The following is a 20,155-nucleotide window of genomic DNA, read 5'->3' as shown; positions in this document are numbered from 1 at the left end:
TGAAGTATGCTGGATGTCTCTGACCCCCTAGAAGTCCAGGAGGGGGCTGAATGGCTAGACGTAGCATGGTGCCCAGAGCCTGAGAGGACAGGTAGGCACGAGTGCTCTCTTCAAGGGACTGGCGGCCTTCTTTCTTTACACAGCTCACGTGATGAGACTCGGGATCGGGTGAGGGCTCTGGTTCTGGTGGCACCTGAGGGAGTTGCTACATCAGTACTGATGCCGGAGCAGCACCTCCTCCAGGGTTTCTGATTCAATAGGCATTAGGAATTTTAAACTTTCCCAGCACCCAAGTGAATCTGGTGTGCATTCAGATTAGGGAGCCACAGTAGACTGGAGCAATCTGTGTAAGACCTGCAGGCGCAGAGAGAGAAATCAGAACAAATGTGAAGTGAAGCAGAAAAGAAAAAGTATTATTTTTTTTTTTAAAGAAAGTCACGATGATGTTATTTATGTTGTCAACGTAAGAAACGTTCAAACCTGTAGAGAATTTTTATGAGCTCATTTGAGCCAAAACTGATGACAATTGCCAGGAAGCCATATCTCAGATGCCCTCGAGAATGACAGCTTTACAGTTCCTCTTATTTGCATTTGAAGTTAGGGAGGGAACCTATGGAAAATTACATAAAGGTGGGAGAAAGCCAGGCAAGGACAGGATTACTGGATAGTTAAGTTTTTGTGTTCTTTTGAGGGTGGTTATACCTTCCAGGGGTATTCTTGGCATTTCAGAGGGTGTTAACCAAGATGCACAAGAATAATGACAGGGCTTGGTTCAAACCTTTCACTAAAGAAGTTACAGGCCTGGGGCATGGCTACCCACCATCATCTGCCCAGTTAGGAATTCATGATCAGACCACTCTGGGAGGTGACTTTTAGTCACTGGAGTTGTCAGATTTATTATAGAGCCCCCTTTTTGTCCCCAGAAAAGGCCAACAAATACATAAAAACTAAAAGAAAAAAACCCAACAGCAGTGCTAGAAAGTGTGGAAGGAAGCCAGTGAGTAGCCTGAGATGTTGAGGAATTTCGAGCTGTTCTGCAGACAGGATCAGATAAGGAGAAAAGTATGTTAATGCTAACTAGCTCTTGATTCAATACATGGAATGGAAGGAATGAGTCTGCCTTAGAAAGTAGCCCGTCAATGAATTTCAGCCAAAAGGCTCTTTTTTTTTTTTTTTTTAGTAAGGCTGTAGTTTCAGAGTAGCAGGGCTTCGGAGCATGGTGGGTATGTGATGAGGTGGTCCATCGGGAGAGAAAATGAAGGCCCTTCACATGTATCAATGAATTCTGCACGTGCGACTCCTGACTTTTGTACTAAGCACTGTCCACAAAATAAAGGGGCATTTGCTGCAGTTGGCTTTACTTGCTTTGATACTCAAATATTGAGGACGCAGAAGGAATGTTTGTTCGGTGGGGAGAGGGGCTGTGAGCCATGGAGTGCGTGTTCACTCGGTCATGTATTGTGGATGAGTGACACGGTTTAGATCCTTGTCCAGCAAATGCTCACCTTCCTTGCTCAGTCCGGGCAGAGTTTACTTTCTTGCCCCTTCTCCTAAGCTTGTTTCTTTCCCTTTTTTTTTTTTTAAATATATTTTATTGATTTTTTACAGAGAGGAAGGGAGGATAGAGAGTTAGAAACATCAATGAGAAAGAAACATTGATGAGCTGCCTCCTGCACACCCCCTACTGGGGATGTGCCCGCAACCAAGGTACATGTCCTTGACTGGAATCGGACCTGGGACCTATCAGTTCGCAGGCCGACGCTCTATCCACTGAGCCAAACCGGTTAGAGCAAGCTTGGCTTTTTTACTTGCATGTTATATGAGTAGAGGTTTGAAATGGCCCCCTAAATTCTTCTGACTGCCATCCTGAGAAGAACGTGCCGTGGTAGCTTCTGTTCCTTGAGCCTCGCCTCAGAATGAGACCAGAAGCGTGAAGCAGAGTCACCCGGATGAAGACCAGCGAGTGGGAACAAGTGCTAATTGCTGTGTGCACTGAGGTTCTGTGGTGGGCTGCTACCTAGCAATAGGAGAGCGAGACAACTCACATAAGGACAAAAAAAATCCAACAACACCTGTTGTTTTATGAGTCTGAGATCTCTGTGCTCATCAACTTTACTAGAACTTGAAGACATACTCTACTCAAATGAAAAAAAGAATCATAATACAGAAGATAGAAGTAGAGTGGAAGAATCAGCAGTGAATACTGAAGCTAGTAAGAATATGATTAAATTCATAGGAGATTGTGAATCTTAATGTAGTTGTTGGAAAAGATATTCAAAAATCAAGAGCCGAACTATTGAAAGTATCAGGAATCTAACCTTAGTAAAATTTAGGAGGTTGGCAGGGAAGGGAAATTAAAACCTTGTTTGTAGTCCTATTTTAGTAGGGGAAAAGATCATATGTTTAGTATTAATTTTGATGGTGATAAGCAAATATAGGTGTGGATAGGCTAAATTAAAGGTAATCACTAGTAAGAAAGAAATGCTGTGTTTAAAAAAAAGGTGAAGTACCTCTCTGGCAGAGAGGGCAGGTTTGTTTTCTAATCGGGGTAATATATCTATTGCCTTCCTCTGGGATGCAGTTTGGGTAGATGTATGTGCTAGTGACCCCTTTACAAATATTGGCGTTTCCTAAACTCCAGAAATCTTCAGCAGTGACACACGTGCCTGCACGTGTGGCATCTCTGAGCCGCCTGTGTCCTCCTGTGGGACTTGGCTAGGAGAACCCAGGGGAGCGCGATGCCAATGCTGCCTTCTGTGTTGTGAATAGCAACATCCTTTGTCTTTGACCCAGGAGTTTCCTGTCTTGGGCCCGTATCTGCAAAACGATGGTAGGCTAATTCATTAGCTTGCATACAGTAAAATCTCAAATTTTTCACAGATAACTGTGCTGTACTGTTTGTTAAATATTTTACAATCACCCCTGGATGAAAGGTACAGCATGCTGAGAACAAATACAGTTGTCGTCAAACTTTTATGATCCAAAACAACATAGCAATAGAATCTATAAAACTAAAACTTCTAGAAGTATGTTATTTTGTATTTTAAAAGTCAACTGAGAGACTTTAACTTAGTTCTTTCAAAATAGATCAGATAGGCCAACGAATAATTTTAGGAAATTTGACTGTCACTTTCAAAAAGCTTGAGTGAGTATATGTTGAATATTTATGAATGCACATCTACAATATTACTTAAACATTATATAAATTAAGTGCCTATGAAAGTGAAAAACACTAAATGTAGTCTTTAAATGAAAGTTCAATGAGTATTAAATATATACTATAGTCTTTAAATGAAAGTTAAATAAATATTAAAGAGTAGAAACAATTTAGCCTTTCTTTTCTTGCCTAAATCCATTTAATAAATGTGGAATAAATTCTAACAGAAATTAAAATTTTTCTAAATAATTTTGGGATCAAAGGGATATCAAATATGAAATTGCACTGCAGGGTTGATAAGAGACATACTCTATACAGCAAAGGTTATGGTAAGTATATAAACCACACTTGGTAGAAAATTCATAACCTTATGCTTTCATTAAAAAAATCATCTGAAAATATATGAAGAATTCAGATCTAGAAACTAGGGAGTCTTAACTAACTTGTCCTTGGAAATGGTTCTGGTTCTTATGCCTAAATATAAATCTGTGCTAACATGTTCCATTTTTAGAAAAGAAAAAAATATGTAGCTTTTTAACTTTGAAAGAAGTAAATTGGCTGGAGATGGCTTTTTTGTCAGTTAGTAGGTTTCCAGATATGTATTTTTTTATTTTTATAGAAAGACTTGAACAAAACTTAGCAAATTAATTTATTCAAAAACAACTTTTAATAACTTAGACCCACTTTTAGAGATTAATATACATACAGTGCTTGAAATTTAAAATGAAATTGAAAAGTTGTTTCTTTTTTCTTTAAAATGCTTTCAAGACTTTAATTCAGGGTCTGTGAATCATATTGCTTTTTCTGTTTGATTTTTTTTTTTATAGCCTGTTATTGATAAAAATTTTGACCTATAATAATACAAGGTTTGCACAAGACAGAGAACTAAGCAAACATAGGTTTATAATCTGTGTAGCATGCAGGACAAAGGGGGTGGAAGAAAATGTGAATGCCAAACATCAAAACTGTGAGATCTAGCTGTTATTATTCCTTTAAAATGGGAAAGGTGATACTGGTATGTTATCTTCTATACCAATAAAAGGGTAATATGCTAATTAGACCGGGAGAACTTCTGGACGTCCTTCCGGACAAAGCCATGGTTGCAGGGCCGAGGCAGACGTGGTTAGGGGTGATCAGGCCAGGAGGAGAGGGCAGTTAGGGGTGATCAAGCTGGTGGGGGGGCAGTTGGGGGCGAGCAGGCTGGCAGGGAGGGCAGTTGGGGGTGAGCAGGCTGGCGGGGGTGCTGGTTGGGAGCAAGCAGGCCAGCAAGGGGGGACAGTTGGGGCTGAGCAGGCTGGCAGGGTGGGGGCAGTTGGGGGTGAGCAGGCTGGCAGGGTGGGGGCAGTTGGGGGTGGTCAGGCCGGGGGGCAGTTGAGGGCAAGCAGGCTGGCTGGGGGGGCAGTTGTGGGCAAGCAGGCCAGTGGGAGAGGCAGTTGGGGGTGAGAAGGCCGGCAAGGGGGGGGAGTTGGGGGCAAGCAGGCTGGCAGAGTGGTTAGGGGTGATCAGGCAGGCAGGCAGGTGAGTGGTTAGGAGCCAACAGTCCCGGATTGTGAGAGGGATGTCCGACTGCCTGTGGGATTGGGCCTAAACTGGCAGTCAGACATCCCCTGAGGGGTCCCAGATTGGAGAGGGTGCAGGCCGGGCTGAGGGACCCTGCTCCTCATGTACGAATTTTGTGTACCGGGCCACTAGTCTATATTAATAAAAGGGTAATATGCTAATTAGACCAGGTCAACCAGACATCTTCCTGCCGTCTGGTCCTCCTTCCGGTCCTTCTTGGTGGGGGCCAAGGCAGAGGTGGTTGGGGGCGATCATGTCGGCAGGCAGAGGCGGTTAGGGGTGATCAGGCAGGCAGTTGGAGGCGTTTAGGAGCGATCAGGCAGGCAGGCAGGCAGGTGAGCGGTTAGGAGCCTGCTGTCCCATATTGTGAGAGGGATGTCTGACTGGGATTGGGCCTAAACTGGCAGTTGAACATCCCCTGAGGGGTCCTGGATTAGAGAGGGTGCAGGCCAGACTGAGGGACCCTCCCATAAACGAATTTCATGCACCGGGCCTCTAGTCTTCATATACTGTACGGCGATGTCCAACTTCTGGTTTGAGGATGTTTTGTGATTTGAAGTGATCTTGGGACAACCTATTTGATAAGAGTAAAGGGAAAAGTCATACGGTCTGCTGGAGTTCTTATTTTCTGGCAGGAGAAGATAGATTCCTGCCAAATAAAGTTAAAAAGAATGGTGGAAGAGAATGATATAAAATTATGGTTTGTGATATTATGAATATGTCCCGTTATACATGGAAAAGCTCTAGCTGTTTAGGCTTCTCAGGCCAAGTTACCCCCTGAGAAAACCACTTTCCCCTCTCCCGTCATTCTCCAGCAATCCTAGTCTTCTATTTTCTTCAAAGCACCGATTTTTATGTGAAAGTGTCTTGTTCCTGTGTTTCCTTATTGTCTGTTACCTTCCATTGGACTGCAGGTTCCATAAAAGCAGGAATCCCACCTCTTTAGTTTGCTGCTGTTCCCATTGTCTAGAATAGGTTCCCTGTGTGTATAAGTGCTCAATAAATACGTGTTGAGTGAATGAATGAATGTGAAAACTGTATAAGGAACAGATATCTGAGAGTGAGAAAAATGCATATTCACCCAATTTCAATGGGCCCTCTCTTTTTATTGTGAATTATTTTTAGAACAATTATACATTCATGCTGTGGTGGTAACAACCTTTATATTATTTGTATGACTAATTTTCTTAGCTGACTTTTTTATGACAAACAAAAATACTTTAAACAAATGTGGAAGAAGGACAAATTTGATATATCAAACAGAAAACATTTGAGTATGGATTGACTTGAATCTATTTTAATGTGGAAAAATATTTTTATTTTATTTATTTAATTTCTTTTTTTATTGTTTAAAGTATTACATATGTCTCCTTTTCCCCCCAGTGACCCCTCCCGGCCACTCCCATCCCCCAGGACAAGCCCCCACTGCCCCAGTGTCCATGTCCATTGGTTATACTAGTATGCATGCATGTAAGTTTTTCAGTTGATTTCTTACAGCCTCCCCTTTCCATCCCCCTTCCCTGCCTCCCTCTGAGGTTTGATGGTTCATTCGGTGTTTCTCTGTCTGTGGATCTATTTTTGTTCATTAGTTTATGTTGTTCATTATATTCCACAAATGAGTGAGATCATGTGATATTTATCTTTCTCTGACTAGCTTATTTTGCTTAGCATAGTACTCTCCAGGTCCATCCTATTTTTATTTTTAACATGGTCTCATAGGGATCTCTCTTCTAAAATAATTTTTACTTATTGATTTTAGAGAGGAAGCGGGGGGGTGGAGGGGAAGGGAGAGAGAGAGAGGTAAATTTGTTGTTCGACTTATTTATGCATTCATTGGTTGATTCTTGAATGTGCCCTGACCAGAGATCTAACCTGCAACCTTGGCATATTGAGAGGATGCCAACTAAGCTACCCAGGTACGGCTGGGATCTCTTTAATTTGGTATTGGAGGACAGTACTCACACATGCCTTGTAAGCTACAGTATCTCAGTGTGGTAGACAGACTCTAATTGACCCCTCATGTCCCCCACCCCTGGTATCCTCACCATTGTATAACCCCCTCCTTTTGAGTGTCTGTGGGGAATGTGACTTGCTTCTAGCCAATAGACTATAACAAAGGTGATAGGATGTCACACCTGTGATTACATTGTGATATTTAAGACTCTCTAGAGACTCACTTTGCTGGCTTGAGCCTCCATGTTGAAACAGCCCACTTGTCAGACTCCAGGTAGCCACTAGGACCTGAGGTTGACCCTCAGGTGACATCAAGCAAGAAGCAGATGCTCCTCAGTCCCATAACCACGAGGAAATGAATTTTCTCAGTGGAAGCGTACAACTAGTTTAAAACATTGTGAATCATTTATACCTCAGAGGCCAAGAAGGATTTAAGAAGAGGTTTGCTACCAAGGTATCTGAGTTTGAAGGGGGTGACTACTCCTAAGTAAGGATGGACATGTAACAGGGAAGCTTGGCTAGATACAGACTTTTTAGCTTCAGTATTTGCTTAGGTCTTGGCCATATGAATGTCTCTCTGTACTTCTTGCTTACATACTTAATTAGGGGCCCCAGGGCACGAATTCATGCACCTTGAAAGGAACTGTGGGCCGCAAGGCTGTGGTGGGCCCAAGGGCAAGTCTCGGCCCATCCTCCGTGCCCCCATCTGGCCCCTCCCACCATGGCCCCCAGTCCGTCTGCTGGCAGCCCCGCTCCCGCTGCCACTGCTTCCACGCGCTGATGGCGTCGGCCCTGCTCACACCCGCTGACGGAGCAATTGGGGCCAGCACCAGCAGCAGGTGCAAGTGGGGCCAGCACCATCAGCAGGTGTGAGCGGCCGCTGCTGCCCTATCTCCCCTCAGGAGCAGGGGGAGGTGGAGAAGCCCTCAGCATGACTGGCAGTCACCACTCGCACCCGCTGATGGCACCGAGCAGTTGGGAGCAGCGCTGGGCGCCTGCAGCGGGTGCGAATTGTGCCATCGCCAGCAGCAGGAGCAAAAGGTGGCTGCCGGCCCCAATTGCCCCTCAGGAGCTGGGGGAGGTGGAAAATCCCTGAGGGGCGATCAGGGCCGGCATCCACCACTCGCACCTGCTGACAGTGCTGAGCGATCGGGGCCGGGCGCCAGCAGCAGGTGCAAATGCTGGGTGGGAGCAAAGAATTTTTAGTAACCACCAGAGGCTCTCTCTGATGACAGCAACTGATGTCCCGCCTTGGTCTGGTGCTCCCACTCACCTGCTCCACCATCCACTTGCACCCCCTGTGGTTAGCGCACATCATAGCAACCAGTTATTCAATTGTTTGGTTCAGCCATTCAGTCTATTTGCATATTAGGGTTTTATATATATACTAGAGGCCTGGCCTGTGCCCTCTCGCAGTCTGGGACCCCTCAGGGGATGATCACCTGCTGGCTTAGGCCCGTTCCCCGGGGGATGGGGCCTAAGATGGCAATCAGACATCCCTCTGGCAGCCTGGCAGCCCTCGGGGGATGCCCACTTGCCAGCAGGGAGCAGACCTAAGCTGCAGTCAGATATCTTTAGCGCTGCTGAGGAGGCAGGAGAGGCTCCCACCACCACCGCTGTACTGGCAGCCATCAGCCTGGCTTGTGGCTGAGCAGAGCTCCTCCCATGTGAGAGCGCCCTGACACCAGAGGGCAGCTCCTGCATTGAGCGTCTGCCCCCTGGTGGTCAGTGTGTGTCATAGTGACCAGTCATTCCCAGTCTTTCTGCTGTTAGGGTCAGTTTGCATATTACCCTTTTACTATATAGGATAGAGGCCTGGTGCATGGGTGGGGGCCGGCTGGTTTGCCTTGAATGGTGTCCCGGATCAGGGTGGGGGTCCCGCTTGGGTGCCTGGCCAGCCTGGATGAGGAGCTGATGGCTGTTTGCAGCTGGTCACACCCCCTTCAGGTTGGGCGTCCCCACTGGGGTGACAGGCCAGCCCTCCTTTTTTTCTTTTTTTTTAATTCTGGGATTTATTTACCTTCTATGGCTGTCACTGGAACTGAGAGCCGGCTTTAGCTCTGAGGCTCGGCTCCAGCTCTGAGACCTCGGCTGCTGAAAGCAGGTATATGGGTTTGTTTGGGTTCTATAATTGTAACACTGTTGCGGTCCTGCTAGCTCCAGCTCTGATGGCTGAAAGCAGGTTTCTGGGGTTTATTTACCTTCTATAATTGCAACATTATTTCTTAGACTGCAGCTCAGAGGCTGGCAGCGGCAGGCCGGGAACCTTGGCTTCCTCCATCACTGGAGCAAGAAAGCCTCCTGTTCGCTTCAGCTGCGTGGCTGCGGCCGCCATCTTGGTTGGCAGTTAATTTGCATATCTCACTGATTAGCCAATGGGGAGGGTAGCGAAGTTACGGTTAATTACCATGTTTCTCTATTATTAGATAGGATAGATATCCTGAGAATGACCTGATGGGGAGGTGTGTGTTTACAGGGCCCACAGATGGCATAAGAAAGATGAAACTTAGTCACAGACTCACTGAGAAGCCCTCTACATTGATGTTAACCATGGCAACATGTAGGCAAAACCAGAAAAACCAAATCAGGTGTGGTTGGTAGCATAATGGTAACTGAGCCTGGGAGAAATTTGCATCCTGTCAAGCCAAGCTCACCTTTCCTCCATAGCCATAGCCAAGCATCTTCCTTTTAAGTGAGCTCTGGCTCAAATGCAGAACCTGAGCATTCTTTTCACATCCCCTGAGGAAAAATCAAAAGAGGGACTGTGAGTGGGGGTAGGAAGGAGGCCAAGGACCAAGGCGCAAGGCTGGTGACCAGAGGAGGGGCCAAAATGCAGCCGGCATTCACAGCCCTCTTCATGCTGCTCTTTGTCCTGCTGTGTTTCCTGGGAATCCTGGCCAATGGCTTCATTGTGCTGGTGCTGAGCAGAGAGTGGAGGCGGCTTGGGAGGCTGCTCCCCTCTGACATGATCCTCATGAGCTTGGGTGCCTCCCGTTTCTGCCTGCAGTGGGTTGGAATGGTGCACAACTTTTACCTCTTCTTCCACCTGGGGGAATTCAGCAAGGGTCCTGCACGGGAGCTCTTTGGTCTCCAATGGGACTTCCTGAATTCAGCCAACTTCTGGTTTGGTACCTGGCTCAGTGTCCTCTTCTGCATGAAGATTGCTAACCTCACCCACCCGACCTTCCTCTGGCTGAAGTGGAGGTTCCCAAGGTCAGTGCCCTGGCTTCTGCTGGGCTCTCTCCTGATCTCCACTGTCGTCACCCTGCTCTTCTTCTGGGGAAACTACGCTGTGAATCAAGGTTTCTTCATTAGAGAAGTTTTTGGGAATATGACCTACATGGAGAGGGTCATGAGGATGGAAATTCACTATTTCCTACCCCTCAAATTCGTCACGTTGTCAATTCCTTGCTCTGTTTTTCTGGTCGCGACTGCATTGTTGATTCATTCTTTGAGGAGACACACTCGGACAATGCGGCAAAGTGCCCACAGCCTGAAAGACGCCAGCACCGAGGCGCACACCAGAGCTCTGAAGTCACTCATCTTCTTCCTTATTCTTTACATTCTGTCTTTCATGTCCCTGATCATTGATGCTGCAGGCTTCTTTTCAACAGAGAATGACTGGTTCTGGCCATGGCAAATTATAACCTACCTGTGCACATCTGTTCATCCCTTTATCCTCATCCTCAGCAACCTCAGGCTTCGAGAGGTGTTCAGGCCACTACTTCTGTTGGCCAGGGGCTTCTGGGTGGTCTAGGTGCCATGGTCTCCTTATTCTAACCCCCAGAAGAGACTCAAGTGAGGATGACAGAACCGCGGCCCATTTACATGGAAATATCTTCATAGGTCGATGTCTACTGGATCAAGCTGTTGGCTCCTCCGTTGAAAGGAGAGAAGGAGAACAAAATCTGGGAACACTGAGCATGATACCTCTCTTGGGACACTGTTAACATAGGGCTCGTGGGTCCCAGAGAGCCAATATTGCTCAGAAGGTCAGAATACAAAATTTTGTGCTATCCTCTGTTTGTCTATTCTCATGTTGAGAGAAAGCCTTCGGTTAAATGTCTTAAGTATATTATCTTATCTTGAAAGCCTAATGGGAAATTAAGAGAAAATATGTCCACAACTGAATTAGGGTGTAGATGGGGAAGCAGCAACCTTCGTGAGGATAAAGTCAAGGTTACTACTAAGGGACAGGTGTGGTAGACGGTGGCTGGGCCGTGAGGTCTAAGCGCCCTTCCTTTTGTGGAGATTCTTCCTCGCACCAAGCTTGGGTAATTTGGTTTTAATTTTGTTAAAGCCACTTCAAGGTTTCTTTACACTACCCCCATCTAATTGATATTTCCATTGTTCTGAGTTTGATTTTCTCCTCTTTGAAGTCTAAGTGGCAGTCAGACTTTTTCCAGGTTTATTCTCCCCCCTCAAGCAAATGTCACCAAGTCGTACGTGAATAGAATAAACATGTACTTTTGTTCTGAAAAGCAAACATTCAAGAATTTCACTTAGTTTGTGTTAAAAAATTATTGAACCTCTTTTTTTTTTTTTTAAAGTAAAATAGTGGTCCTATTAAATCTTTGTTTAAATGTTTTAAAATAGTTTGCTCCAATTACTATGCAATTGTTTTTAGAAATAATTTTGTAGAAAACTTTAATTAGAGTTGGGTGCCTCTAAGGCAGGCTTGAAAGTTTTTGCTAAAAGGCATCCATGTGCAAATCTCAGAGACCAACTGGTAACTGGATAAGGAGAAATTTTAATCTCTTGGAGTGAAAATTAGGGTGAATGCTGAGTGGATGCATACTTTGGTGTTGCCACTAATAGCATTCAGTAAATGAAAATTGATTTTTGGAGCATATTTTATTCTGATTGAGTTATTATAGAAGAGGAATTGCGGAAGTAGAAAAAAAACAGTCTTGAGGCCTTAGGCTTACTAGCATTTCAGAAATACTCTACCATTTCATGTTCACCAATAAAGTTTGAAAGTTTCCATATCATCCTGTCCTTCCCAGTATCGAGCATTACAACTTTAAAATAGTTAATTTAAAAATAGTTAATTTAATCAAAACAGTCTTCTTGCTTAATGTGCTTTCTTTTTATTGCTAGAGCAATTACTGGTAGACGAACGTATTAACTCATGAATTGTTCATGTCTTCTCTCTTTTTATATTGATACTAGAGGCCCAGTCATGAATTCGTGCACAGGTGGGCTCCCTCGGCCTGGCTAGTGATTGAGGCCTATGGGGGGCGGGGAGGGGGCTGCCGGCAGGGGGAAGGGACCCCAGGAGGTTGGCCTGCTGGCAGCGGGGAGGAACCGTGGGAGGTTAGCTGACCAGCGGGCGGGGCCGCAGGAGGTTGACTGTGGGAGCACACTGACCACCAGGGGGCAGCTCCTATGCTGAGCACCTGCCCCCTGGTGGTCAGTGCACGTCATAGTGACTTGTCGACCAGTTGTAATGTTGCTTAGGCTTTTACATATATATAGATACTAGAGGCCCGGTGCACAAAAATTTGTGCACTGGGCGGGGGGCGGTCCCTCAGCCCTGCCTGTGCCCTCTTGCAGTCTGGGACCCCTTGGGGGATGACCACCTGCTGGCTTAGGCCTTCTCCCCGGGGGATTGGGACTAAGCTGCCTATCAGACATCCCTCTGGCAGCCAGGCAGCCCTCGGGGGATGTCCACTTGCTAGTGGGGAGCAGGCTTAAGCTGCAGTCAGACATCCTTAGCGCTGCCTAGGAGGCAGGAGAGGCTCCCACCACCACCGCTGTACTGGCAGCCATTAGCCTGGCTTGTGGCTGAGCAGAGCTCCCCATGTGGGAGTGCACTGACCACCAGAGGGCAGCTCCTGCATTGAGTGTCTGCCCCCTGGTGGTCAGTGTGTGTCATAGTGACCAGTCATTCCCAGTCTTTCTGCTGTTAGGGTCAGTTTGCATATTACCCATTTACTATATAGGATAGAGGCCTGGTGGATGGGTGGGGGACGGCTGGTTTGCCCTGAAGGGTGTCCCGGATCAGGGTGGGGGTCCCGCTTGGGTGCCTGGCCAGCCTGGGTGAGGGGCTGATGGCTGTTTGCAGCTGATCACACCCCCTTCAGGGTGGGGGTCCCCATTGGGGTGCCTGGCCAGTCTAGGTGAGGGGCTGAGGGCCGTTTTCAGGCTGGCCGGCAGCTGAAGCTCCCAGCCTCTCCTTTTTTTCTTTTTCTTTTTTTTTAATTCTGGAATTTATTTACCTTCTATAATTGAAACTTTGTTGCCGTCACTGGAACTGAGAGCTGGCTCCTACTTGCTCCAGCTCTGAGGCCACAGTCTGCTGAAAGCAGGTATCTGGGGTTTGTTTAGCTTCTATAATTGAAACTTTGTTGCTTTCGGAGCTCAGAGCCAGGCCGCGGCAGGCAGGAAACCTTGGCTTCCTCCATCACTGGAGCAAGCAAGCCTCCTGCTTGCTTCAGCTGCATGGCTGCCCCTGCCATCTTGGTTGGGTTAATTTGCATATCGTGCTGATTAGCCAATGGGAGGCATAGCGAAGGTATGGTCAATTACCATGTTTGTCTATTATTAGATAGGATAGTTTTAATAAAGGTAACTTTTACCCATTTCATGTGGAGCAATTTCCTTGCAATTTGTTTGACTTTTAATTTTCCTTGAGATGTTTTTATAAACAAAAGTTTTGTGTATTTAAAATTAATGATTCTTTGTTACCTCCTTTGCCTGGAAAGTTTTTGGTATGAAGAGCCTAGAGTTTTACCTTTATTTTCTTATAGTTTTATAAGTTTTAAGTATCTTGTGTATGTGTAAAAGAGTGCATTTAGTTATTGGATTTGTAATAATTATGCATATGGATTTGTGAATAACTGACATCCACCTTCTCACCTAGAAGTATGGTCTGTTTCACCAATTATTTAAGCCTTCCTTTAAATCTCTCAGTAAAGATATGTTTTCTTCATATAGACTCCTTTAGCCTTGTATATATTTTTTCACAGTTTAGTTTGTGGCTGTCTTTGCCTATAGATTTTTCTATTACATTAGATAATTTTTATTCTTCAGGAAAGCCTTGATTTTCTTGGGTAAATTTAGCTTGTATCCATTGAATTTATTGACCTTCCTCACATATCAGTGATAACTCAATTAATTCAGGCTTCTTAGAAAGTAGTATCTAAAAATGAAGTGACATTCTTGTTTTGTTTTTTTTTATACTATTAGTGGGATTGCCATTAAGAATGCTTTCTGGGCCCTTGCTGGGAAGCTCAGTTGGTTGGAGCATCTTCCTGATACACCAAGGTTGAGGTTCAGTCCCCAGTCATGGCACATACAAGAATCAACCAATGAATGCATAAATAAATGGAACAACAAATTGATATTTTTTCTCTTTCCCTCCCTCCTCCTTCCTCCCCCTCTCTCCTTTCCGTTCTCTTTAAAGTCAATCAGTAAATAAAAAATTATTAAAAAAATAGAATGCTTTTTGATTTTTTGAAGTATAGATTGTGTAATATTATTCCCAAGATTTACTTAGTTTTAAAAATCACAATTTCATATTGAAATTGACAAACACATTTTTAGTATATATTAAGATCATTATATGGAGTCCTAAAGTGTGACCTAGTAGTGATATACTAATTGAATTTGTATCTTAAGCTGTTCTTGAAGAATTCTGTCCTCTAGAATCTTTCCTAGGGGCTTCACATTGTCTTCCTAACTTAATTTTAAACTCTTCTTTCTTTCACTCTTCCATATCCAATGAGTCAGCTCAGTACCATTTCCACCCCTAAATTAGTGAAATCCACCCTCATCCCCCACTGACCCATTGCCCTGCTAGTCCTCACTCTTCTTCACCTAGTTTGTTGGAATGGCTCCCTAACTGGTCTGCCTACCTGCCTTTCTTCTTCTTTTTAAATTTAAATTCTTTATTGTTTAAAGCATTATATGAGTCTCCTTTTCCCCCCATTGACTTCTCCCCAGCGCTCCCACTCCCTAGCACATGCCCTCACCCCCCTACTGTCTGTGTCCATTGGTTATGTTCATTTGCACGCATATAAGTCCTTTGGTTGATCTCTTACCCTCAACCCCCACTTTCCCTCATAGATTGGACAGTCTGTTTGATGCTTCTGTGTCTCTGGTTCTATTTTTGTTCATCATTATATTCCATAAATGAGTGAAATCATGTGATACTTATCTTTCTCTGACTGGCTTATTTCACATAGCATAATGCTCTCCAATTCCATCCATGCTGTTGAAAATGGTAAGAATTCCTTCTTTTTAACTGCAGCATAGTATTCCATTGTGTAGATGTACCAGTTTTCTAATCTACTCATCTGCTGATGGGCCTTAGGCTGTTTTCACATCTTAGCTATGGTAAATTGTGCTCCTATGAACATAGGGCTGCATATATCCTCTCTGATTGGTGTTTCTGGTTTCTTGGGATATATTACTAGAAGTGGGATTACTGGGTCAAATGGAAGTTCCATTTTTAATTTTTTGAGGAAACTCCATATTGTTTTTCACAGTGGCTGCACCAGTCTGCATTCCCACCAGCAGTGCAAGAGGGCTCCTTTTTGTTCACATCCTCTCCAGCACTTGTCATTTGTTGACGATAGCCATTCTGAACAGGTGTGAGATGGTACCTCATTGTCCTTTTGATTTGCACTGTCTGCCTTTCTTCTATCCTTTCTCTACTATGAGACTGATTTTCCCCCCACCCCTGAAACATAAGTTTGATGATATAAGTTCAGTTTTTAATATATATATTTTTTATTGATTTCGGAGACTAAAGGAGAGAGAGAGAGAGAGAGAGAGGGAGAGAAACATCAATGATTAAAGAGAATCATTGATTGGCTGCCTCCTGCACGCTCCCTACTGGGGATCAAGCCCACAACTGGGCATGTGCCCTTGACTGGAATTGAACTCGGGACCCCTCAGTCCTCAGGCAGATGCTCTATTGACTGAGCCAAACCAGCCAGGGCTATCAGTTAAGTTTTTAAAGCTGGTCAGTAGTGTCCCATCACCTTCATTGTGAAGCTGAAACTTTTACATGAGTCATTTCTGGCTTTGATTTTCTACCTTCAGGTCCCTACGGTTGCCCTTGTTCCAGTCTTATTTTCACTTAACTTTATAGACTCATGATAGGAAGTTCTCATAGCGTAGAATGATCTACCACCATCTTGCTGGCCTGGTGACTCCTTCAGCTTCCCTCTTAGGCTCAGAATTCACGTGGTCTTGGAAGTGTTTTCCCATACATTGGCTCTGCACTCTCGAGTTAGGTGTCTTTCCTCTGTAGTTTCATTATATCCTTCACATTTGTATTCTTATTGCAGTGTTTTAGTGTTCTTACCTCTTTCTCCACTGGAAACTTTTTGAGAGCAAGAGTGGTGTATCTTATCCATCTTATTCACTGTGTCTCCTAAGTAGAGGAAGCTCAGTAACTGTCAGGTGAGTGGCTGACTCAATGCGTAGACTACCAATAGCCTGCATTAGAGTAGACCCTTGTCTTTTCCTCTTATTCCTCCTTGCTACCGGAGTTTTCTTTCTAAAAGGTAAATCTAATCATTCAGTCTGTGGCATTGACCAGTGGCCCTTGTTTGTACTAGTAGGTACATCTCTGAGGAAGTTACTGTCACTTGCCAACATGGTCTTCCTGACTCTGTTTCTTTAAGGTGAGCTTTTAAAATTCTTAATTTAGGAAACCCTCTTAGTCCCTCGTGTTTTTGTTGTTGTTTTTTTTTTTTTTTAAATTTCTATAATAGCATGGCTCAGTGGTTGAGCATCAACCTATGAACCAGGCAGTCACGGTTCGATTCCTGGTCAAGGGCATTTACCTGGGTTGCAGGCTCCAGCTTCAGTGTGGAATGTGTGGGAGGCAGCCGATCATTGATTCTCTCTCATCATTGATGTTTCTATCTCTTTCTCACTTCCTCTCTAAAATCAATAAAAAATATATATATTTTTAAAATTTCTGTAATAGAATTTTCTTTTGCCACTTATGTTATTAAATTGATTTCATCATCTGCATAATGTAGGCTCAGGGTAGGGTAGGGAAAAATTTGAAGAAATTTATGTGGCACTAGAACAGACTCCACACACATAGCACTGTCATTAAGTGAGCCAGGTGTCCTAAGGGTTAAGAGTTCTGCAAACACACTTGGGTTTCAGTTCTTGTCCCAGCAATTGTAGCTGGTGTCCTTGGGCAGTCCCTTCCCCTCTCTGTCTTGGTTTCTCTATTTGTAAGCAGATACTACTTCCTACCTCATGGGTGTTTGTGTGGATTAAGTGGGTTAATTATGTAAAGTGTTTAGAATACTACATGACATATAGAAGTGCTCAGTAAGTGTTAGCTATAATTATAATTATGAAAATTATAATAATTTAACCCTGACAGCAGTCATCTGAGATTTCTATTACTATCTTCATTTTAGAGGGAGAAAAAACAGCCTTAGAGACGCTAATTCACTTGTCCAAGGTCACCCAGTAAACAAGTGGCAGATTCAAATCCAACGGTCTCATTCTGAAGCCTAGACCATGTTGTCCCTGAAAAAGAGATGAAGGTATTGAAACCACTAATGGACATTCCAAAGTCTATCATTAGGAAGTTTTCAGGTTTTATTTTATCTGAGAACATTGACTTCTGACAGATGATTCAATGGCATTTCTAGAAAAGTATGTTCCATTATGATGTAGAGGAGGAAGAGGCTCTTGTAGGGAAAAAAAATTCCACTGTGAGGCGATGGGTGTTTGGATGAACAGAAAGAGGTGGGCTCGAGGAATAGCGCAGGTCCTGTCAAGGATTCCTCAGAATTGTGCCTCTGCAAGCTGTGGGTGCGAATACTGCATCCCCCAGGCGAAGGGAGCTCTGCCCTGTTATGAATTGGGAGTGAGCAGGAATGCTGCCAAAGCCCCATCCAAAGGGAGAGAATGATATTTGGGCTCTGATTTTTAGCTATGAATTTTAAAACCATGTGTTGGCAGAAGAATCAGAGCTAAGTGCCTTCTTATCCACTAATCATAAAACTAAGCTGAATTGCCTTGAGAGCAGTGCTAATAAAAAAGAAAGTCACATTAGTTCCAGTCGTCTTGCTGTTTGTTGGTCCTCTAAAGCTCTTTGCATCCCACATTGAACGTAGACCCGATTTGACAGTGCAGTTTGAACGGCAGCCTTGCTGTGATCTGGGAACAAATATTTTTGGCAACTGTGATTTATTTATTTATTTTTTGATAGTGCCACTTAGCAGCATATGCCGTCTTTCAGGTTATCTGCATTTTCTGTCATAAGCTCTGTGCTTTGTTGTGTGATTGTCATTCCTCTTTTGGGTTTTCTTTTTGGAACAAACTAGATCTTCGATGCTGTCTTGTAACTTTATATGATTGGGATCTTTGGGCTACTCTGTACACAAAAGAGAAATATTGTTTATAAGTCTAAATATATGGCTTCCAAAGGAACTGTTACTTATATAATTATCCACAATATAATTTTCTTCACATCTAAGAAGAAACTTGAAGAATATCAAACATTTCATTTCATTCTGTAAAATTGAAAACATTATTTGTGTCTTCTTCAAGGCATTTTATTTTCAGTCTTTAAAAACCAATCACAGTCTTCTGTGACCGACAGTTTTGGAGATCACTACTGAATGACCAGTTGGGTAAGGCAATGTGACATTTCTAAAATCTTTCAGGTCCCTCTTTTACTTGATTCAAAGATTAAGTAGTCATTTTTTTGGCTCCTTTATTTGGTTTAAAAAAACATTTAAAAGTTTTTCTGCCCTGGATGAGTAGCTCAGTTGGTTAGAGTGTCATGCTGATATATACCAAGGTTGTGGTTTGATTCTTAGTCAGAACACATACAAGAATCAGCCAGTGAATGCTGGTGGAAAAACAAATCAGTGTTTCTCTCTCCCCACCCCTTCCTCTCTCCCAAAAATCAATAAAATAAAAATTAAAAAATATTTAAAAGTTTTGGAACAAAGTAGGAACACTTTAAAGATGTCTATTTTCCTAACAGGATGGCCTGTCATAGATTTATATATGACTGTAGTGTATTTCTGATAAGGAACTAAATCTTCATGTTACCTTCATGTTACCCTTGTAGCTCAAGCACTCCAGAGCAGTAACTAGGAAATGAAGGTCATGACCCTGGATGTAAGCTTGCCAAAATCAACTGTATTTCTATGATTAATATGCCAGGCGCTTGTCTCACTCAGCCAACACAGCGACTACAGCACTCGAAGGGTCCTGCTGTAAGCCCTCCTTCATGAAGGGACAATTTGGCTTTAGTTGTCACAGTTCCCTTTGCTAATTTGTGATTGACAGCTGACTGAAGACTATAATAAAAGCTGTGCTTAAGACCAGAAACTCATTTTAGCCACCACTGCCACCTGACTTTTACTCATTTTTTCTAGAATTGTGAACAAAGAGGAATTCAAGCTTATTGTCTTCACATAGAATAACAAATGAGAGGCAGCAGACCACTGTAAGGATACGAATTCTAGAAGCTTAGTTTTCCTATATAGATTATCTGAGCTTTATTATGAAATATTTTCTTCATCCTTTTTAAACACAATCTCATGAATAGGCTAAAAATCTGGGAGTTCTTCCAATCAGTGATAGCTCCTTTTATCCTGTTTTCCTGAAGGTACTGAGTTAGATTATTTGGAATGACAGGAAGTGTGAGATCTACAGTCACTAAAATTATTTATACAACATGGTCTAGCGTAGCGGTTCTCCACCTGTGGGTCGCGACCCCTTTGGGGGTCGAATGACCCTTTCACAGGAGTCGCCTAAGACCATCAGAAAACACATATATAATTACATATTGTCTTGTGATTAATCACTATGCTTTAATTATGTTCAATTTGTAACAATGAAAATACGTCCTGCATATCAGATATTTACATTACGATTCATAACTAGCAAAATTACAGTTACGAAGTAGCAACGAAAAAAAATTTATGGTTGGGGGTCACCACAGTATAAGAACTATACTAAAGGGTCGCGGCATTGGGAAGGTTGAGAACCACTGGCCTAGAGGTAAGGGAAAGGGAAGAAGAAAGAGGCGCAGTGGGTGTGCCGCTGTGTAGAATGAAAGCCTTTGTTGGTCTAGCTCTAGCTGCATGCTTTTGAATGTCCTCTTCAATGATTGGCTTTTCCTGTAGAAACAATCTTTCAGCAATTCCTTTCCAGCTGGGAAGCTTAACTTTCCTGAAAAGCACGGTGGTTGGCTCAACCATGGTCTCTGGGGATGTAAGGGGTTAGGGTAGCCTCATGTGTGAAAGCATGGGCTTGGACGCAGCAGGCCTGGGCTGGGAATCCCAGCTTTATCATCTATCAGAACGGACAGTGTCCTTATGAGTCTGTGCTTTCCCTCCAGGAAAATGGGGGCTAATGTCACTTTCCTCACAGAGAGGCGAGAAACAGATGAGAAACATGGCTTTCAGTTTAGTGTCTGAAACCTAGGAAGCATTCAGTAAGTGAGGATCTCCTCACTAACGAGGAAAAAAATTAAAATGG

At 43.7% G+C, this 20,155-nt stretch overlaps 2 protein-coding genes across 11 annotated transcripts in view; both read left to right on the top strand.

The window, feature by feature from the left end:
• The window catches only part of CADPS2 (calcium dependent secretion activator 2), a 485,821-nt gene that overhangs the window by 45,260 nt on the left and 420,406 nt on the right, over nt 1-20,155 (top strand). The gene's annotated exons all lie outside the window — the stretch shown is intronic.
• LOC132242699 (taste receptor type 2 member 41-like) lies at nt 9,501-10,427 on the top strand. Its single transcript, XM_059711673.1, has one exon. It carries the CDS (start codon nt 9,501-9,503, stop codon nt 10,425-10,427), a length of 927 nt encoding a protein of 308 aa, XP_059567656.1.

The sequence above is a fragment of the Myotis daubentonii genome, chromosome 10 (genome assembly GCF_963259705.1).
Source record: "Myotis daubentonii chromosome 10, mMyoDau2.1, whole genome shotgun sequence".
NCBI lineage: Eukaryota > Metazoa > Chordata > Mammalia > Chiroptera > Vespertilionidae > Myotis > Myotis daubentonii.
Note: the sequence above shows the minus strand (reverse complement) of the source record. Positions and strands in the feature narration are given on the sequence as shown.